This window comes from Gastrolobium bilobum, unplaced genomic scaffold (assembly GCF_033153095.1).
Source record: "Gastrolobium bilobum isolate Gb01-03AN ecotype WA unplaced genomic scaffold, APGP_CSIRO_Gbil_v1 utg10651, whole genome shotgun sequence".
Classification (NCBI taxonomy): domain Eukaryota; kingdom Viridiplantae; phylum Streptophyta; class Magnoliopsida; order Fabales; family Fabaceae; genus Gastrolobium; species Gastrolobium bilobum.
In genome coordinates, this window is record NW_026898033.1 from 313,816 (window position 1) to 327,317 (window position 13,502).

The window sequence follows — 13,502 nt, forward strand, 5'->3', positions numbered from 1 at the left end:
GAACTGAAAATCAGGATGCTGGACACTGATTAAGATGATGTGAATGTGCACGAGAATTAGTTAGTTGATTCTGTAAATCGAGATAGAGACATTAATTGGTATGAGACGAATCAGAGCTTTGGGTAAGTAAATCAGTTTATACAAAGTATATAATAGTGGTTTTAGCCTACAAAGTGCAAAGCTGCGCAAAGAGAGGGAGAGGGTTGCAATACGTACGTGAATAAAAGTAGAGGAGGTCCTTTTTTAATTTATTTTGATTTATTCCTTCAAAATGGTGCTAATTAAATGTATACTATACAGATAAAAACCATTTCAAAATATGTGACGTGAATGATATAATTCTCCAGGCATGAGAGGGAATACCAAATATTGGAAGGTGCAAAAGTGATTATTTGTGTGACAAGGGAAATATAATTGTTAGAAATCGAAAATGGCACCACACAGACAAACCTAAAATGAAAAGAGAAAGGGAGAGAGAAAATCACACAGTAATCTACCCTATTTCACCTAATGTAGGTTATGTCCAGCCTGTCTGTACTATATTTATCTCACCGTCATTTGTTACAAGTCACTCGGTTTACAAGAAATAGGATTTAAAAAACCATAACAAGAGTCTTCATTTGAATGCGAAGTATGAGTCATACCTAACAATAATCAATTTAACTTAAAAGCCTAAGTTACTAAGTGATGGATATTTAATAATTTTGTATTATATTTTCTAACACATTCTTTAGAGCCAGTTTGAAGGATGTATATTGCATGCTTAATTAGGCTTAAATAAGGTTTTGAGTTTAAATTTTTGTGAATATAAAAAATTTCCTATAAAAAAACTAACCTCATCGTAATATGTATATTCTGAGCTCTAACATAATTGATTCCGTCAAGGATAACAATGATATATCCCCAAAAAAAAGATGGATATTACAAAGTCCCTTGTATGCCATTGGGAAAAAGAAGAATAATGTCACAGGAAAGTTAATAGGTTATGTTGTAGAGATAGAGATTATGAAACCTGTAAGTCTCACGATCTCTATTTCTACAACATAACCTAACAACTTCCCTACAACATTAGAGTTCTATTTTCCCATGCTTAGATGATATCACTTTCTACTTGTGATCGTGATCAACTTGAAAATGTAAAACTCAAGACTGTAAGAGATGAGTCTTTAATATTTTACATTATAGGAAGTGACTATTCCACAAACAAGCCCATTAGTTTGGTTCCTCCGTGTGCTTCTTCTACTTCGGTGCCAAACCCAAAAGCCATAGCCAAAGGGGAGAGAGAAGAGAGGGAAAACCAAACCCTAACTCTCCTTTCTCCTCTTCCCAATTTCTCTGGCGAAGATGTCAACGTTGCCGGCGACAGCCACCGACGAAGTCGATGACGACATGCAAGAGATCATGTTTGCCAAGAGAAGCTGCATCTGTTTCTCGATGCCGTGCTTCCCATCCGAAACGTCGCCGTCGTGGTGGGAACGGGTTTAATCGCCGGAGAACAGGAACGGTGGTGGGCCCGAGGGTGCAAGAAGGTGCGGGAGCGGTCGGAGATCGAGGCGGGCCCAAAGTGGAAGACCTTCATACAGCGCTTCAACAACAGGACTCGCGGCGTTTCCTACGTCAAGCACGGCTCCTTCCGCTACGATCCACTCAGCTACGCCCTCAACTTCGACGACGGTAGCGGCATCGGAGAAGACGTTAGAGCTACGGCGGTCTCTCCGCGGGCTTCGGGAAAGACGCCGCACCGACGTTCACGTGAGGATCGGGTGCCGCGTGTAAGGAAAAAGAGGAACAGAGTTTCGAGTTTGGGGGATGCAAGTTGTGCGCCGTGTTGACTAACGTGCGCAGGGAGCGGAATTATCAATCCCCATTACCACTAGACAAATTCGTAAGTTGGTTAAAAAAGGGGGGAAACGAGAGCTGCACCAAATGCGCACAAAATTAATGAAATCTATCTTTTTCGGTTGACAAATACTCAGAGAACAAGATGAGTCACCTTTTCCTTTATCTGATTCGAAGGAATGTAAAGTTAATGAAAGCAAAGGATCTAAAGTTGCTGACAGGTTAGCCGTCGTTATCATATCCGATAGCCTCACCCTTCACGGAGTGGATTCTCTTATGTAAAAAAGTGGTCATATGATTTGATCATAATTCATAACTATTCATTGATGATGAGATAAGAGAAAAAAATATATATAATTTTTAAATGAGTGATTGTGATCAAATCACATGACTACTTTTCACGTGAGAGAATCCAGTCCCCACCTTTGCCATTCATCTTATATAAATTGAATGTATAGATGCAAAATATCCGACAGTCTCACCCCTTAGCCAAGTGGCAACACGACGACACCTCATAATACTGAAATTCATTGATCTTTGTATCGTCATTTACTGACAGTAATATTGCTAAGGGTCGAGCTCCGGTGATTAATGAAGTTATGGATTTGATTCTTATGAAAAACACTTTGGGATCAATGCTAAATTTCTTCTCGTTCCAAACCTTGAAAGGATTAGTTTCATCTACGTTGATGAGTATATGTATATATATATATATATATATATAGATAGGGACAAATATTCTTCCACAGGTGTAAGAGTTAGAAGTCTTACACTCAATCTTGATCATTGATCCACTTGTATCCAATGACTCACATTACTAAAAAATTTGAGCCCTTAGATATAAGTAGAGTTAACGGATAAGATTAAGAGTGTAACTTACACTAGTATAAAATGATCCTGATCCATATATATATATATAAGTATTTCTCATTTTAAAATGACATAAAGTTATGTATTTTAATAGAGAGATAGACACAAAAAAATATTTTTTTATTTCAAATTTAAATTAAAAAAAATCACTCATTTTCTCTCCCATGATGAATGACAGACATGAATATTTGAAAAAAAAATCTTAAAAAAAAAATTAGAGTTTGCAACAACCTCTCCACATGCTACCCCTCTCTCTCTTACGTGAATTCAATTGATTGAGACGTGACAATAGGAGACACTGATCTCAATCTCAACTACAACCTCATAGAGACTTTCCCCTTTCTTCTCACCTTCTCTTCTGTTTATTTGATTTACTAGTTTATGTTTTTTTTTTTTTTGGTAAACACTGGTTTATGTTTTTATTTGTCTAGAATTGCTATTCACTCTATATATTTTTCTTTCTTTTTCGACATTCTTAGTCTGGGATTGCAAAGTATTTGTCTGCAAAATCATTTGGCTGCTTATGACAAATTAGGGTAGATTAGTTTTGATGGAAAAAGTTCCTATACTAATAAGTCAACTCCTTCACGTAAAAGTTATATTAAATTTTTTTTTTAAAGATGCTGCTTCCGAATTCTGTCACTAAATATTAAATGTGCAGACATGAATTTATTTTTCTGAATGGAGTGTCCACCGGTTATATAAGCCAAATAGGGTTGAACCTAAGTGGGACACCTGGGTTTGTGAAATGCTGCAAGGTGTCCACGTGGTGATATGTGTTGACTGTTTTGACCGCTCAGTTCCAGTTGAGGTTTTCCATTTATATCAACAGAATACCTGTGTCTGGTTGCAGTGTTTATGTTGATCCTTTTTCTCAACAAGGACAAAATCCATGTCTAGTGCCTTGCATATTATTCTTTCTAGCTTTTATTAAATGCTACATAAACAAAATAATTTAATGTTAAATACGTTAAGAATAATTTATCTATTTCAGATACTGAAAATTAATAATTAACAAGATATACAATAAATACAGTTGAGTATAATTTACGTTGTTTATCTTAAATTAAGTTACGTCCACAAGTGAGATCAAGATCCTTATGAAAAATTTAATAATTATAAGTATAAATTACTAATTTATACCAAAATCTGAAAGCCCTTTGTATATTCTTTCAAGTTTCCTATTTAATCGGATTTTTTAATGACTTATTTGCCTCTCTCATTTACTGTTTTTTTACCACCCTTATTACTATTTTCACCGCAACTAAATGTACAAATTAATAAATATGCCATTAGTAATCCCAATGTGATATCAATCCTAATAGCAAAATATAATCTTTCACCATTAATCTATATCAATTCTAATATAAAATAATGTCTTTAACCATTAATCCAGCAATAATATCATATAATACCATTAGAGGAAGTAATCTCCCAACAAAATGCTCCATCACTGATTTTAAAAGCTCCAACAACCACATTAAATACTCCACCTCCTTAAATTGTTCCATTATGAAATGCGAGGGACTCATTCAACAAAATATGCGTATGATTATTAATAACATTTTATATTAATTCATGCAGGATTTCAAAAATCTCACATATCGAATATATTATTTAATCTTTTGAAAAATTGCCTACCTAACATATACTTCCTTTTAGCTAATGTTCTTTGAGAGCCTGCAAAATTTGGCGGTGAATAATAAGGTGGATTATGGATGTGTCCAAGCCGAACTCTACTTATTGGGTGTTGGCCATGTGAAGGCAACCTCAGTTGGCCTAAATAAAATCTTTGGCCCAGTTCAACTTGGTAGAATGAAAGCTCAAATTGGAGCTGAAAGGGTAAAGAGGTAGTGATTAGGGTACTGTGCCAAGTTAATGGGATGAAACCTTTGGGAGAAATATTAAAAGGTCTATTGCAATTGTTTTCCTTACAAATGACATGGTTAATGTCATTTCCTATCTTTTGGATCAAGAGATTATATAATGGGATAAATCTTTGATACCATTGTTATACGCAAGTGGGTACAATATTTTTTTACTTTTGGAATAAAGTGTAATTTGGCGAGAATTTTTTTTTTTTAAAGTTTTAAAAAAAATTTCAAAAGTGAAAAAATGTTGTACCCACTTAAGTACAAAGTGATACCAAAAATTTATCCTATACAATGACAGAATATTGCTATCACAAGGTTCACATCGTTGATTAGATCAATTTTGTTCTTTTTTTCAGAATGTTAATTACCTCAAGGGAAAAGTGTGTGTCCTTTAAAAAGAGACACACTTATATCCTTTTAAAAGAGATAAAAGAACAAGTTATGGGAGAGAGAAAGTGAACGAAAAATTTTGTAATTTAAAAATTACACTACATTTATTTAAAAGGACCATCGTTTTAAATGACAAACATTAAACACTTACCTCAAATAGTAAATCTGAAAGACTAAATCACTAAGCACGTTATATATTTGAAGATAAGGATTAATAGTTAATACTTAATAGGATAGATTATATTTTAAAAAAATTGATTTTCATTTTTCTTTTGTCTGAGTACATTTTTACTTGTTCTGGAATGATTAAAGAATTGTTTTAAGTTAGAAAATTTAAGAGTAAATACCTTTTTCGATCTTCAGCAAATTTTATGATGCCTGTTTTAATCTCTAGCAAATAAAAAGGCTATTCGTGGTCTCTAAGAAATTCAAAGTGAACCCATTTTAATCTTTTTGAGGGATTAATGTGGGTCTTTTTAGAATTTATGACGGACCACAATTTCAATTAAATAGGTTCATTTTAAATTTCTTAAAAATCATGAATAGTCTTTTTATTTGTTAGAGACTAAAGCGGACGTCATGAAATTTGCCGAGGACAAAAAAAAAATATTTACTCAAAATTTTATTTTCATGTGATTTTGTCCGTCTCAAATAAACTTATCGATAATATTAAAAAAAATGAATAAAAATGAAAAAGGTAAAACAGACAGAAATTCTAAAAAAATATAGGCCTGCTTGATTGTGTTGTGATTTTTTTGTTTTTAAAATTATTTTGGAGAATAACTATAGAAACAATTATTTTCTATATTTTTTTGTTTTAAAAATTAAAAACCAAAACATAAAACAAAAATAACTCATACATGTTCTCTAAATTTGATTCTAAAAGCAAAAAAAATTAGTTACAATTTTTAAAACTTTTTTAGAAAAGATGTCTTGCCAAACAAGTTTTTTTTTTCTAAAAACTAAAAAACTATTTAAAAATCAGTAATCAAACAGAGCCAAAAGCTTTGGGATCGGGAAGACAAAATACAATAGTCAATTTCTACTTGACTGTAAAATTTTTGACTATTTAGTGGAGAACATAGAGTGAATCCCCACCCTCTCTGGCTGTTATCGTTGCAAGTTCCAACACAGCTACCTTGGCTATGTCTCTCCTCCTTAATTCTCCTCTGCCACTCTCATGTACTTGGGTCTGTTATTATTCCTCTATCAATCCTCCTCTATTTTTTTATTTTTTATTTTTTTAACTTGTTTCTTCTCAATTCTTCATTTTCCCTCTAATTACATATCTATTTAATTGACAGGGGAAATTGAAGCAAGAAGCTAGGTTATTATCATCATCACGTTCACGGGGGCGAAGGGTAGGAGGAATGTGCAGAAACATGGGTTTTAGTGCTAACAATAATTCCCATGGAATTCAGAATGGAAATGGGGTTACAGCATTGTTCTTTAATCCTGCAGAAGACCCCATCATCAAAGAAGCTCTAAAGGTATTATTTTTATCAACTCTTTGATTATAAGTGGGTGAGCTCTGCAGAAATCAATCTTCTATTTCTTGAATATTTACTGATAATAAGGAATTTAATTAAAATGGTGATTGTCCCTGGCTGCATATTTTGAACCTTGTCGTAGAGCGAATTCCATAACAACGTGGAATTAAGACTTGTATTTTCCGGAAAGCGAATCTGTTATCTGACTTGTTCATTTCATTTGAGCTGCGTCTTTGAGATACTTTTTTTCTCTTAAGAAATGGGGATGCAAGTGCCTGTATAGAGGATGAGAGTATAAATTGGTTTGGGGTTCGAAGCTATGCTTGCATTGTACTATCTTATCTCTTGTTGAAGCCTCAAATTGTAGCTTACAAACCAGGGAAACTAGATGCTCTTGTTGAGATATATAGTCCCACATTGGTTGTATGAGCAACTAATGTGGAGTTTATAAGGCCTTGGACACTCCCATCCTTTGAGCTAGCTTTCGGAGTGGTGTATCCCAAGGTTCTTTACATGGTATCAGAGCTTTTTTGACTACAAAGTCACAAGTTCGATCCTTACCGCCTCCCAAGAGGTAAACCAAAAATTGGGCCTGTGCAATTCCACGGTTCAAGCCCCAAGGGGCTCTTGCGTGAGAGGGCGTGTTGAGATATATAGTCCCACATTGGTTGTATGAGCCAACTAATGTGGCCTTTATAAGGCCTTGGACACTCTCACCTTTTGAGCTAGCTTTCGGAGTGGTTCCAAGGTTCTTTACAGCTCTTGCCTATTGAATGCAAGAACCTCCAAAGAAGCTTAATCCCAATCAGACTTTTGTTTTGGGCTGGGAAATAGTTGGAAATATATTCAACATCCACATCACCTTTATCCCAATTGCAAATGGGAGATATATCAAGTAAAATTTTAAAACAAGTTTGGACTAATCTACTGAAAACATGATATCAAATTATCAGTCAAATAAAATTCTCTATACTACTGCTACATATGGTAGTTAAATTTGATCGAAATATCTTCACATCGGGATGAAGCTTTTTACGGCTATTTCTCAATGATTATCCCGTTTTCTGATTTTTAATCATGGAAATACTGAAATTGATGCAAAATTAATTTTTCGTTTATGGTGCTTAATTAAATTCGAGATTGATAATTCAATCATGAGCTTACTGGATAATGAAACATATGTCAATCATACATAGACAAGCTGCCATAGAAAAACATGCAGGGTCTTAAATCATACAGAACCATAACTTATTTTAGAAGAGCGTATTTGTCAAATTTGTCATCAGTGAAACTGCTTCTTTTACCTATTAATTATCTATATCTTTCATCAATACATGTGATCTTTAAATGTAGTTCTTCTTTCTTTTGATATATGTCCATAAGTAGAGGGCAAAGGCTTTTCAGTGCTCAATGTTAAGGTGCTAAATGAAAATCTTGTGCCTTCTTAATAATCACTCACATCTAAACTAGCTATTATGTTAGTTATTTTTTTTTTTTTTGTAAATTATGTTAGTTATTTTTAATATTGCAATATGTATGCGATGCCTCCATTGACTTGTCGCCTGTGCTTGAGTAAATTTTATGACTGGGCTGAAATGCAATTTGTCGAGAAAGCAAAGAGCTCCTGCTTAGTTCATGGCTTAGCATAACATTTTACTCTCTTTTTATCATAAATAAATAAATAAAATTGTTTTTGTGTTGCTAACTTGAAACCATGTTAGTTTGTTAAATGCCTACCAATATTCTTAACTTGATGGCTAGCTAACTTACTATCCCCTGACTCCTGAGATGTAGCTTAATTGACGTTTTTCACAATACTTATAAGCTGAAAAGCATTCTGTTATGCCTACAAGGGTGTCCATTGGTTGGCATTGAAAATTTGATAATGATATTGTTTTTCCCAACTTTCACCATTTCTGCAGGAACCAGTGGCATTCTTGGGAGGGATGTTTGCGGGTATTTTAAGGCTTGATTTGAATGAGGAGCCCCTCAAAGAATGGGTTACGAGGACTGTGGAAGCTGCTGGTATTAGTGAAGAAGAAACCGATGCAGAAGGGTCAACAACTGAGGCAGCTCCACAAGAGATTGAGATTGAATAACACATGCAATTGTTTATTCTGTGTACAAGTTTAAGAAACTTACATATGATCAGCATGCCGACAGTGCAATAAAAATTGGTTCAATTGGTTATAAATTATAATCTTCTTTTTACGGATGTGGCATACAGCATAGCTCTGGTCCTTTCTTTTCTTCCCCTTAAAGATGATAGATTTCAACATCCGTTTCGGTTTAATAACTTGCTTGGCTTGGTATCAAGAAGTTTGTGTCTATTGCTACTGCCAGCTAGATTATATCCGCAAACATTTTATTTTGGAAATCAAAGACAAAAGAAGCTAATCAATAGAGATCGCAAAACGGGCTCAGCCCGTCCTGCCTTCCAAATGGAACGGGACGGGCTGAGTTTTTCAAACCTGCCGCTCGGGCTGAATTTTTTAATTTTTTTTCTTTTTTTAGTGTAAAATTTTACGGACTTGGCGAGCAGTCTGCCCCACCCGCTCAAATGGGACGGAGCAGGCTGAGTTTTCTTGCCCACTTTCACAGGCTGGACGGGGCGGGCAAGCCCGCTTTTTGACGGGCTTATGGTGGGCACGGGCAGGGTTTGTCATCCCTACTAATCAATATTGCTATCTGGGCACCATTTTGTTAACCTGCTATATACCTTTCTAATTCTTTTTGTACCATGGCTGAGTCTTGATATAACGGTAAAGTTGTCTAATCATGTATTGTAGTCACAGACACAGGCTTTCTGCACAAGGTGTATTTTGTATCATGCAGAAATCTGTGCACGAGGTCACCATTTTTAAAAATTATAGAGTAGTGATATACACACAATTTCTCAATACTAAAGGGACCCGGTTGAAGTCAATTATGGCCGACACAAAAATTCAAACACAAGTATAGTTGTGCTGAATAAGTTTCTGTATAATAAATAATTCTTAATAAATGCATTTCAAACTACCTCACTAGATCTGTAATTGTATAAGTTCTTGGTTTGGTTTCAAGGAATGTGTAACCCAATTTAAGGTATTAAACAATTGTTTGGTTAAGTTTTTGTTAAGACATTAGTATTTTACCTAAACCACTTTTGTACAGTGTGTGGAACGTAGCCTTAATGTGCAAGTAAGGTTTCCTTATTTGCAAAGCATGTTTGAAGAATGTCTTTATGCCCATCTCCTCAAGGATCTCAACATATGGCAATTATCAGCACATGCCACTTATATGTTACCGGTTGAAAAGAATAATGCTTGGTGAACAATACTTCGGTGTAAGTCAACTCACACTAATGGCCTGTTTGGATGGTTTTTTTTCTCCAGAAGTTGCCTTTTTAAAAAAAAAAGCACTTTTCATTTTTAGTTGGTTTGGATGTCTGCTTTTAAAAAAAGCAGAAGTCACAAAAAAAGTCAAAAACTTATTTTTTTTCTGAAGCTAAAAATTTTAACTTCTAAAAAAAGCAAAAGTCAAAAGTTAAATATTTTTTTCAAAATCTAAATATTTTTATAAAAATATAAATAACTTTAACTTTTGTAAAAAGGACTTCTAAAATAAAAAAGAGATAAAAATTACTTTTTTTTCAAAAGTGCAAACAAAGGGGCTCTAAAAGTAAAATGGAAAATTCAAAGTGACGGTACAAAAATTTAAGACTTGGCTATAATCAAATGATAGAATTATATAGATGTGAAGTAATATGTAGACAAGTAGTACTATTCTTAAAGCTTAACTAATGAATGACATGTGTCACACTGAAATCACTACAGGAGTCATAGCCTCAACAAAAGAAAATGTAGAAAGGAACTCTTGTCTCCGATGTATTTCAATCAAAAGTCAACATTTAGATGAACTACCACAATCTATTTTGGTAATTTACATGCTGTTTGTAGGTGAAGAAGGTAACCATACTAAGATACCTTTTGCGAGACCAATCAACCTACTCCCTAACAGTATTTTCACAATTAGAAGTCAAATAAGGAAATAGCCACAACATATGCAATATGACCCAAAGGTTCTCTTGCCCAGTGTCGACATGAACGAAATAAAAGGGTGTTACCACCACAAAATCTGAGAGACAAGAGCACTCAGCAAACTACTTTGCATAGTTTTATATTATTCATGGCAGATCATCAGAGACAGAGGATCCACCCAGTGAAGGTGGAAACACCACCACCCCCAACAACCCCATTGGTACCTCCAGGTTCCTCAAGATCAGAAAAGGGTAGCCCAGTGCAGGTGCAGCACCATCCTCCATTACTACATGCCATGCCAACAATATACCCTACACAACCAAAAAGAAGCTGCTTTTGCAAGTGCATATGTTGGACACTAAGCTTGCTTGCCCTCTTGCTCATTATCTTGGCAGCAACAGCTGGAGCCCTTTACCTAATCTTCAAACCAAAACTTCCCAATTACTCAGTTAACACCCTGAGGATAAGTGATCTGAGGCTTAACTTTGACCTGAGTCTGTATGCAAAGTTTGATGTGAAGATCACTGCAAACAACCCAAACAAGAAGATTGGTATTTACTATGAAAAAAGTGGAAAGTTGAGTGTGTGGTACACAAACACAAAGCTTTGTGAAGGGTCACTACCCCAATTCTACCAAGGTCATCAGAACAAAACAGTGCTCAATGTGTCCTTAACTGGTCAAGTGCAATCTGGAAGCACCTTAATGACAGCACTGCAGCAACAACAACAAACAGGACGCATTCCATTGAATCTCAAGGTCCACGCACCAATAGCCATCAAACTTGGGAGGTTGAAGCTGAAGAAGGTGAGAGTCTTGGGCGAATGCATGTTGGTTGTCGATAGCTTATCATCTAATAATCTGATAAGCATCAAGGCTAGCAACTGTAAATTCAGAATGAAAATTTAATTTCCATGATGGTAGAGTTTGCCTTAGCTCATGTGATTTATTTTTATTCTTTTTTTTTTGGATTGGAAGATTTCATTCTTTTATGAATAATAAACTGCTATTGCAGCAGTTCCTTACAATGTTTTTGTATTGTCTTCGATTTTTATTTTTATCATTATTAAGAGAAACTACATAAGTTGAGTCAAACTTTCTCCAATTGAGGGATTAGATTTGAAAGGGAAGAGAGAGGAAAGAGGGCACAATAACGTGTAACTTTACTGGAGAGAGTCTGAATAGTTGCTCTACGCAATACAGACTTTACACCTCCATTTCTATACCGTAGCATATCTTTTGATGCTGAATCTTACAAATCCTCATTACCAAATACACATCTTTTAGGTGAATTCCTAACTGATTATTAGAACAAGAGCCTAATTCGCTTTTAGTGTACAGAAGATGAACATGTCATGGTGGCAAAAGAATTAAAAGCAAATTTGATTAGGCTTTATGTCATCAATAAGAACAGAAGTCATTACTCATCATCAACAGTGCAACAAAAATCGTCACATCTCAACAGCTTTCACAACATCCACACGTCACCATCAAGAAACACTTCTATTGTTCTATTGCTTTATATTTTTAAATAACTTAAATAGTATAACGAAGAATGATAAATATTTTTTAGCTTAATGGGCTAAAGTCCCGTTAACATGTCCCTTACTAGTATACCGAAAATCGTCCCATTACAAATGAATTTCATTATTAATTTTGGACATAGCTGTCTTTTTTTTTAAGGGAAAATGTTTGTCATTTTAAATGACACAACTTTGTGTCATTTTTAATGAAACTACGTCGTTTCGGTAAGTTTTTACATTATCTCTCTTCCATTTTCTTTTTCTTTTTAATTTTATAAATTAGAGAAAATGACAAAACACATCAAAACGACGTAGTTTCATTAAAAATGACACAAAATTGTGTCATTTAAAATGACAAACACTAAATTCTTTTTTTAATGCACAGTTGAAAACGATATGTAAGATTCACTGTTAGAAGTATAATTATGGGAAATTTGTAATTCCCTTAATATATTGGGTTTTATATATGTCATGTTATAATGATCCTAATCCATGTAAGTTACACTTTTAATTTTGTAAACGTTGATTTAACTTATATCTAAGAGCTCTAATTTTTTTAGTAATTTGAGCCATTGGATACAAGTGGATCAATATTCAAGATTGGATATAAAACTTCTAACTCTTACACACACACATATATCTATATATAGGATCAGGATCATTTTACACTAGTGTAAGATTAATAAGTCTTACACCACATCTCAACCATTGATTTTCGTGCATCCAACGATTATAACTTTGAAAGATATACGAATTAATTAATTTTAATTAATCATTAATTATACTACAAATACCAACCGATGATTTCCGTCCATCAACGGTTGAGATGTGGTGTAAGACTTGTTAGTCTTACACTGGTGTAAAAAGAACCTGTCATATACATACATACATACATATATATATATATATATATATATATATGGTTTATCGGATGTAAAGTGACTGCATCTAAGAATTGGTGCAGTAATATAAAACTACGTCGTTTTATAATGTAAAAGCATTAAATTCGGGGAATAATAACTGTACAGAGGTGGAAATAAATATAAAGTATTAAATATGGGAAATCATAATCATACAAAGGTAGAAATAAATATAATATTTTTATTTTCTACAATTAATTTTGAACGCGAACTTCCTTTATCCCACAAAAAAAGACGTAGTCACTTTACAATCATTTTGCCATATATATACATATACATACATATATATATATATATATATATATATATGGTTCGCTTTTTCTGCAATTAATGCAGAAAAGTTATCTGCAGTAAGCCCAATACGATGTCATTTTGAGGCAGAAATCATGGTGTTTTTGTAATTTTAATTTATTTCAGGTTATTATAGTCTTTATAATTATAATTTTTGATATTTTAATCCCAAAACGACGTCGTTTTGGAAATAAATGCAGATAACTTATCTGCATTAACTGCAGAAATATTTTTCTGATATATATATATATATATAGGGCTTATCGTTTCTCAAGCTGTTTGAGATAA

The 13,502-nt window shown here is 33.9% G+C and overlaps 2 protein-coding genes across 2 annotated transcripts; both read left to right on the top strand.

The window, feature by feature from the left end:
* The first annotated feature begins 5,996 nt into the window (after positions 1-5,996).
* LOC133312313 (UPF0426 protein At1g28150, chloroplastic) lies at positions 5,997-8,674 on the top strand. The gene is made up of 3 exons (XM_061513486.1): positions 5,997-6,163; positions 6,278-6,463; positions 8,386-8,674. The coding sequence occupies exons 1-3, from the start codon at positions 6,119-6,121 to the stop codon at positions 8,560-8,562; spliced, it is 408 nt and encodes a 135-aa protein (XP_061369470.1). The 5' UTR covers positions 5,997-6,118; the 3' UTR covers positions 8,563-8,674.
* A 1,956-nt stretch (positions 8,675-10,630) lies between these two features.
* LOC133312317 (NDR1/HIN1-like protein 6) lies at positions 10,631-11,389 on the top strand. The gene has a single exon (XM_061513491.1). It carries the CDS (start codon positions 10,631-10,633, stop codon positions 11,387-11,389), a length of 759 nt encoding a protein of 252 aa, XP_061369475.1.
* The last annotated feature ends 2,113 nt before the right edge of the window (positions 11,390-13,502 follow it).

What these genes read in the sequence shown, in the direction of transcription:
- LOC133312313 (XM_061513486.1), top strand. Translation starts at nt 6,119, where the DNA reads ATGTCTCTCCTCCTTAATTCTCCTCTGCCACTCTCATGTACTTGG. An exon ending in TGCCACTCTCATGTACTTGG is followed by an intron (nt 6,164 to 6,277) that starts GTCTGTTATTAT and finishes TTTAATTGACAG; the next exon opens with GGGAAATTGAAGCAAGAAGC. An exon ending in TCATCAAAGAAGCTCTAAAG is followed by an intron (nt 6,464 to 8,385) that starts GTATTATTTTTA and finishes CCATTTCTGCAG; the next exon opens with GAACCAGTGGCATTCTTGGG.
- LOC133312317 (XM_061513491.1), top strand. Translation starts at nt 10,631, where the DNA reads ATGGCAGATCATCAGAGACAGAGGATCCACCCAGTGAAGGTGGAAACA.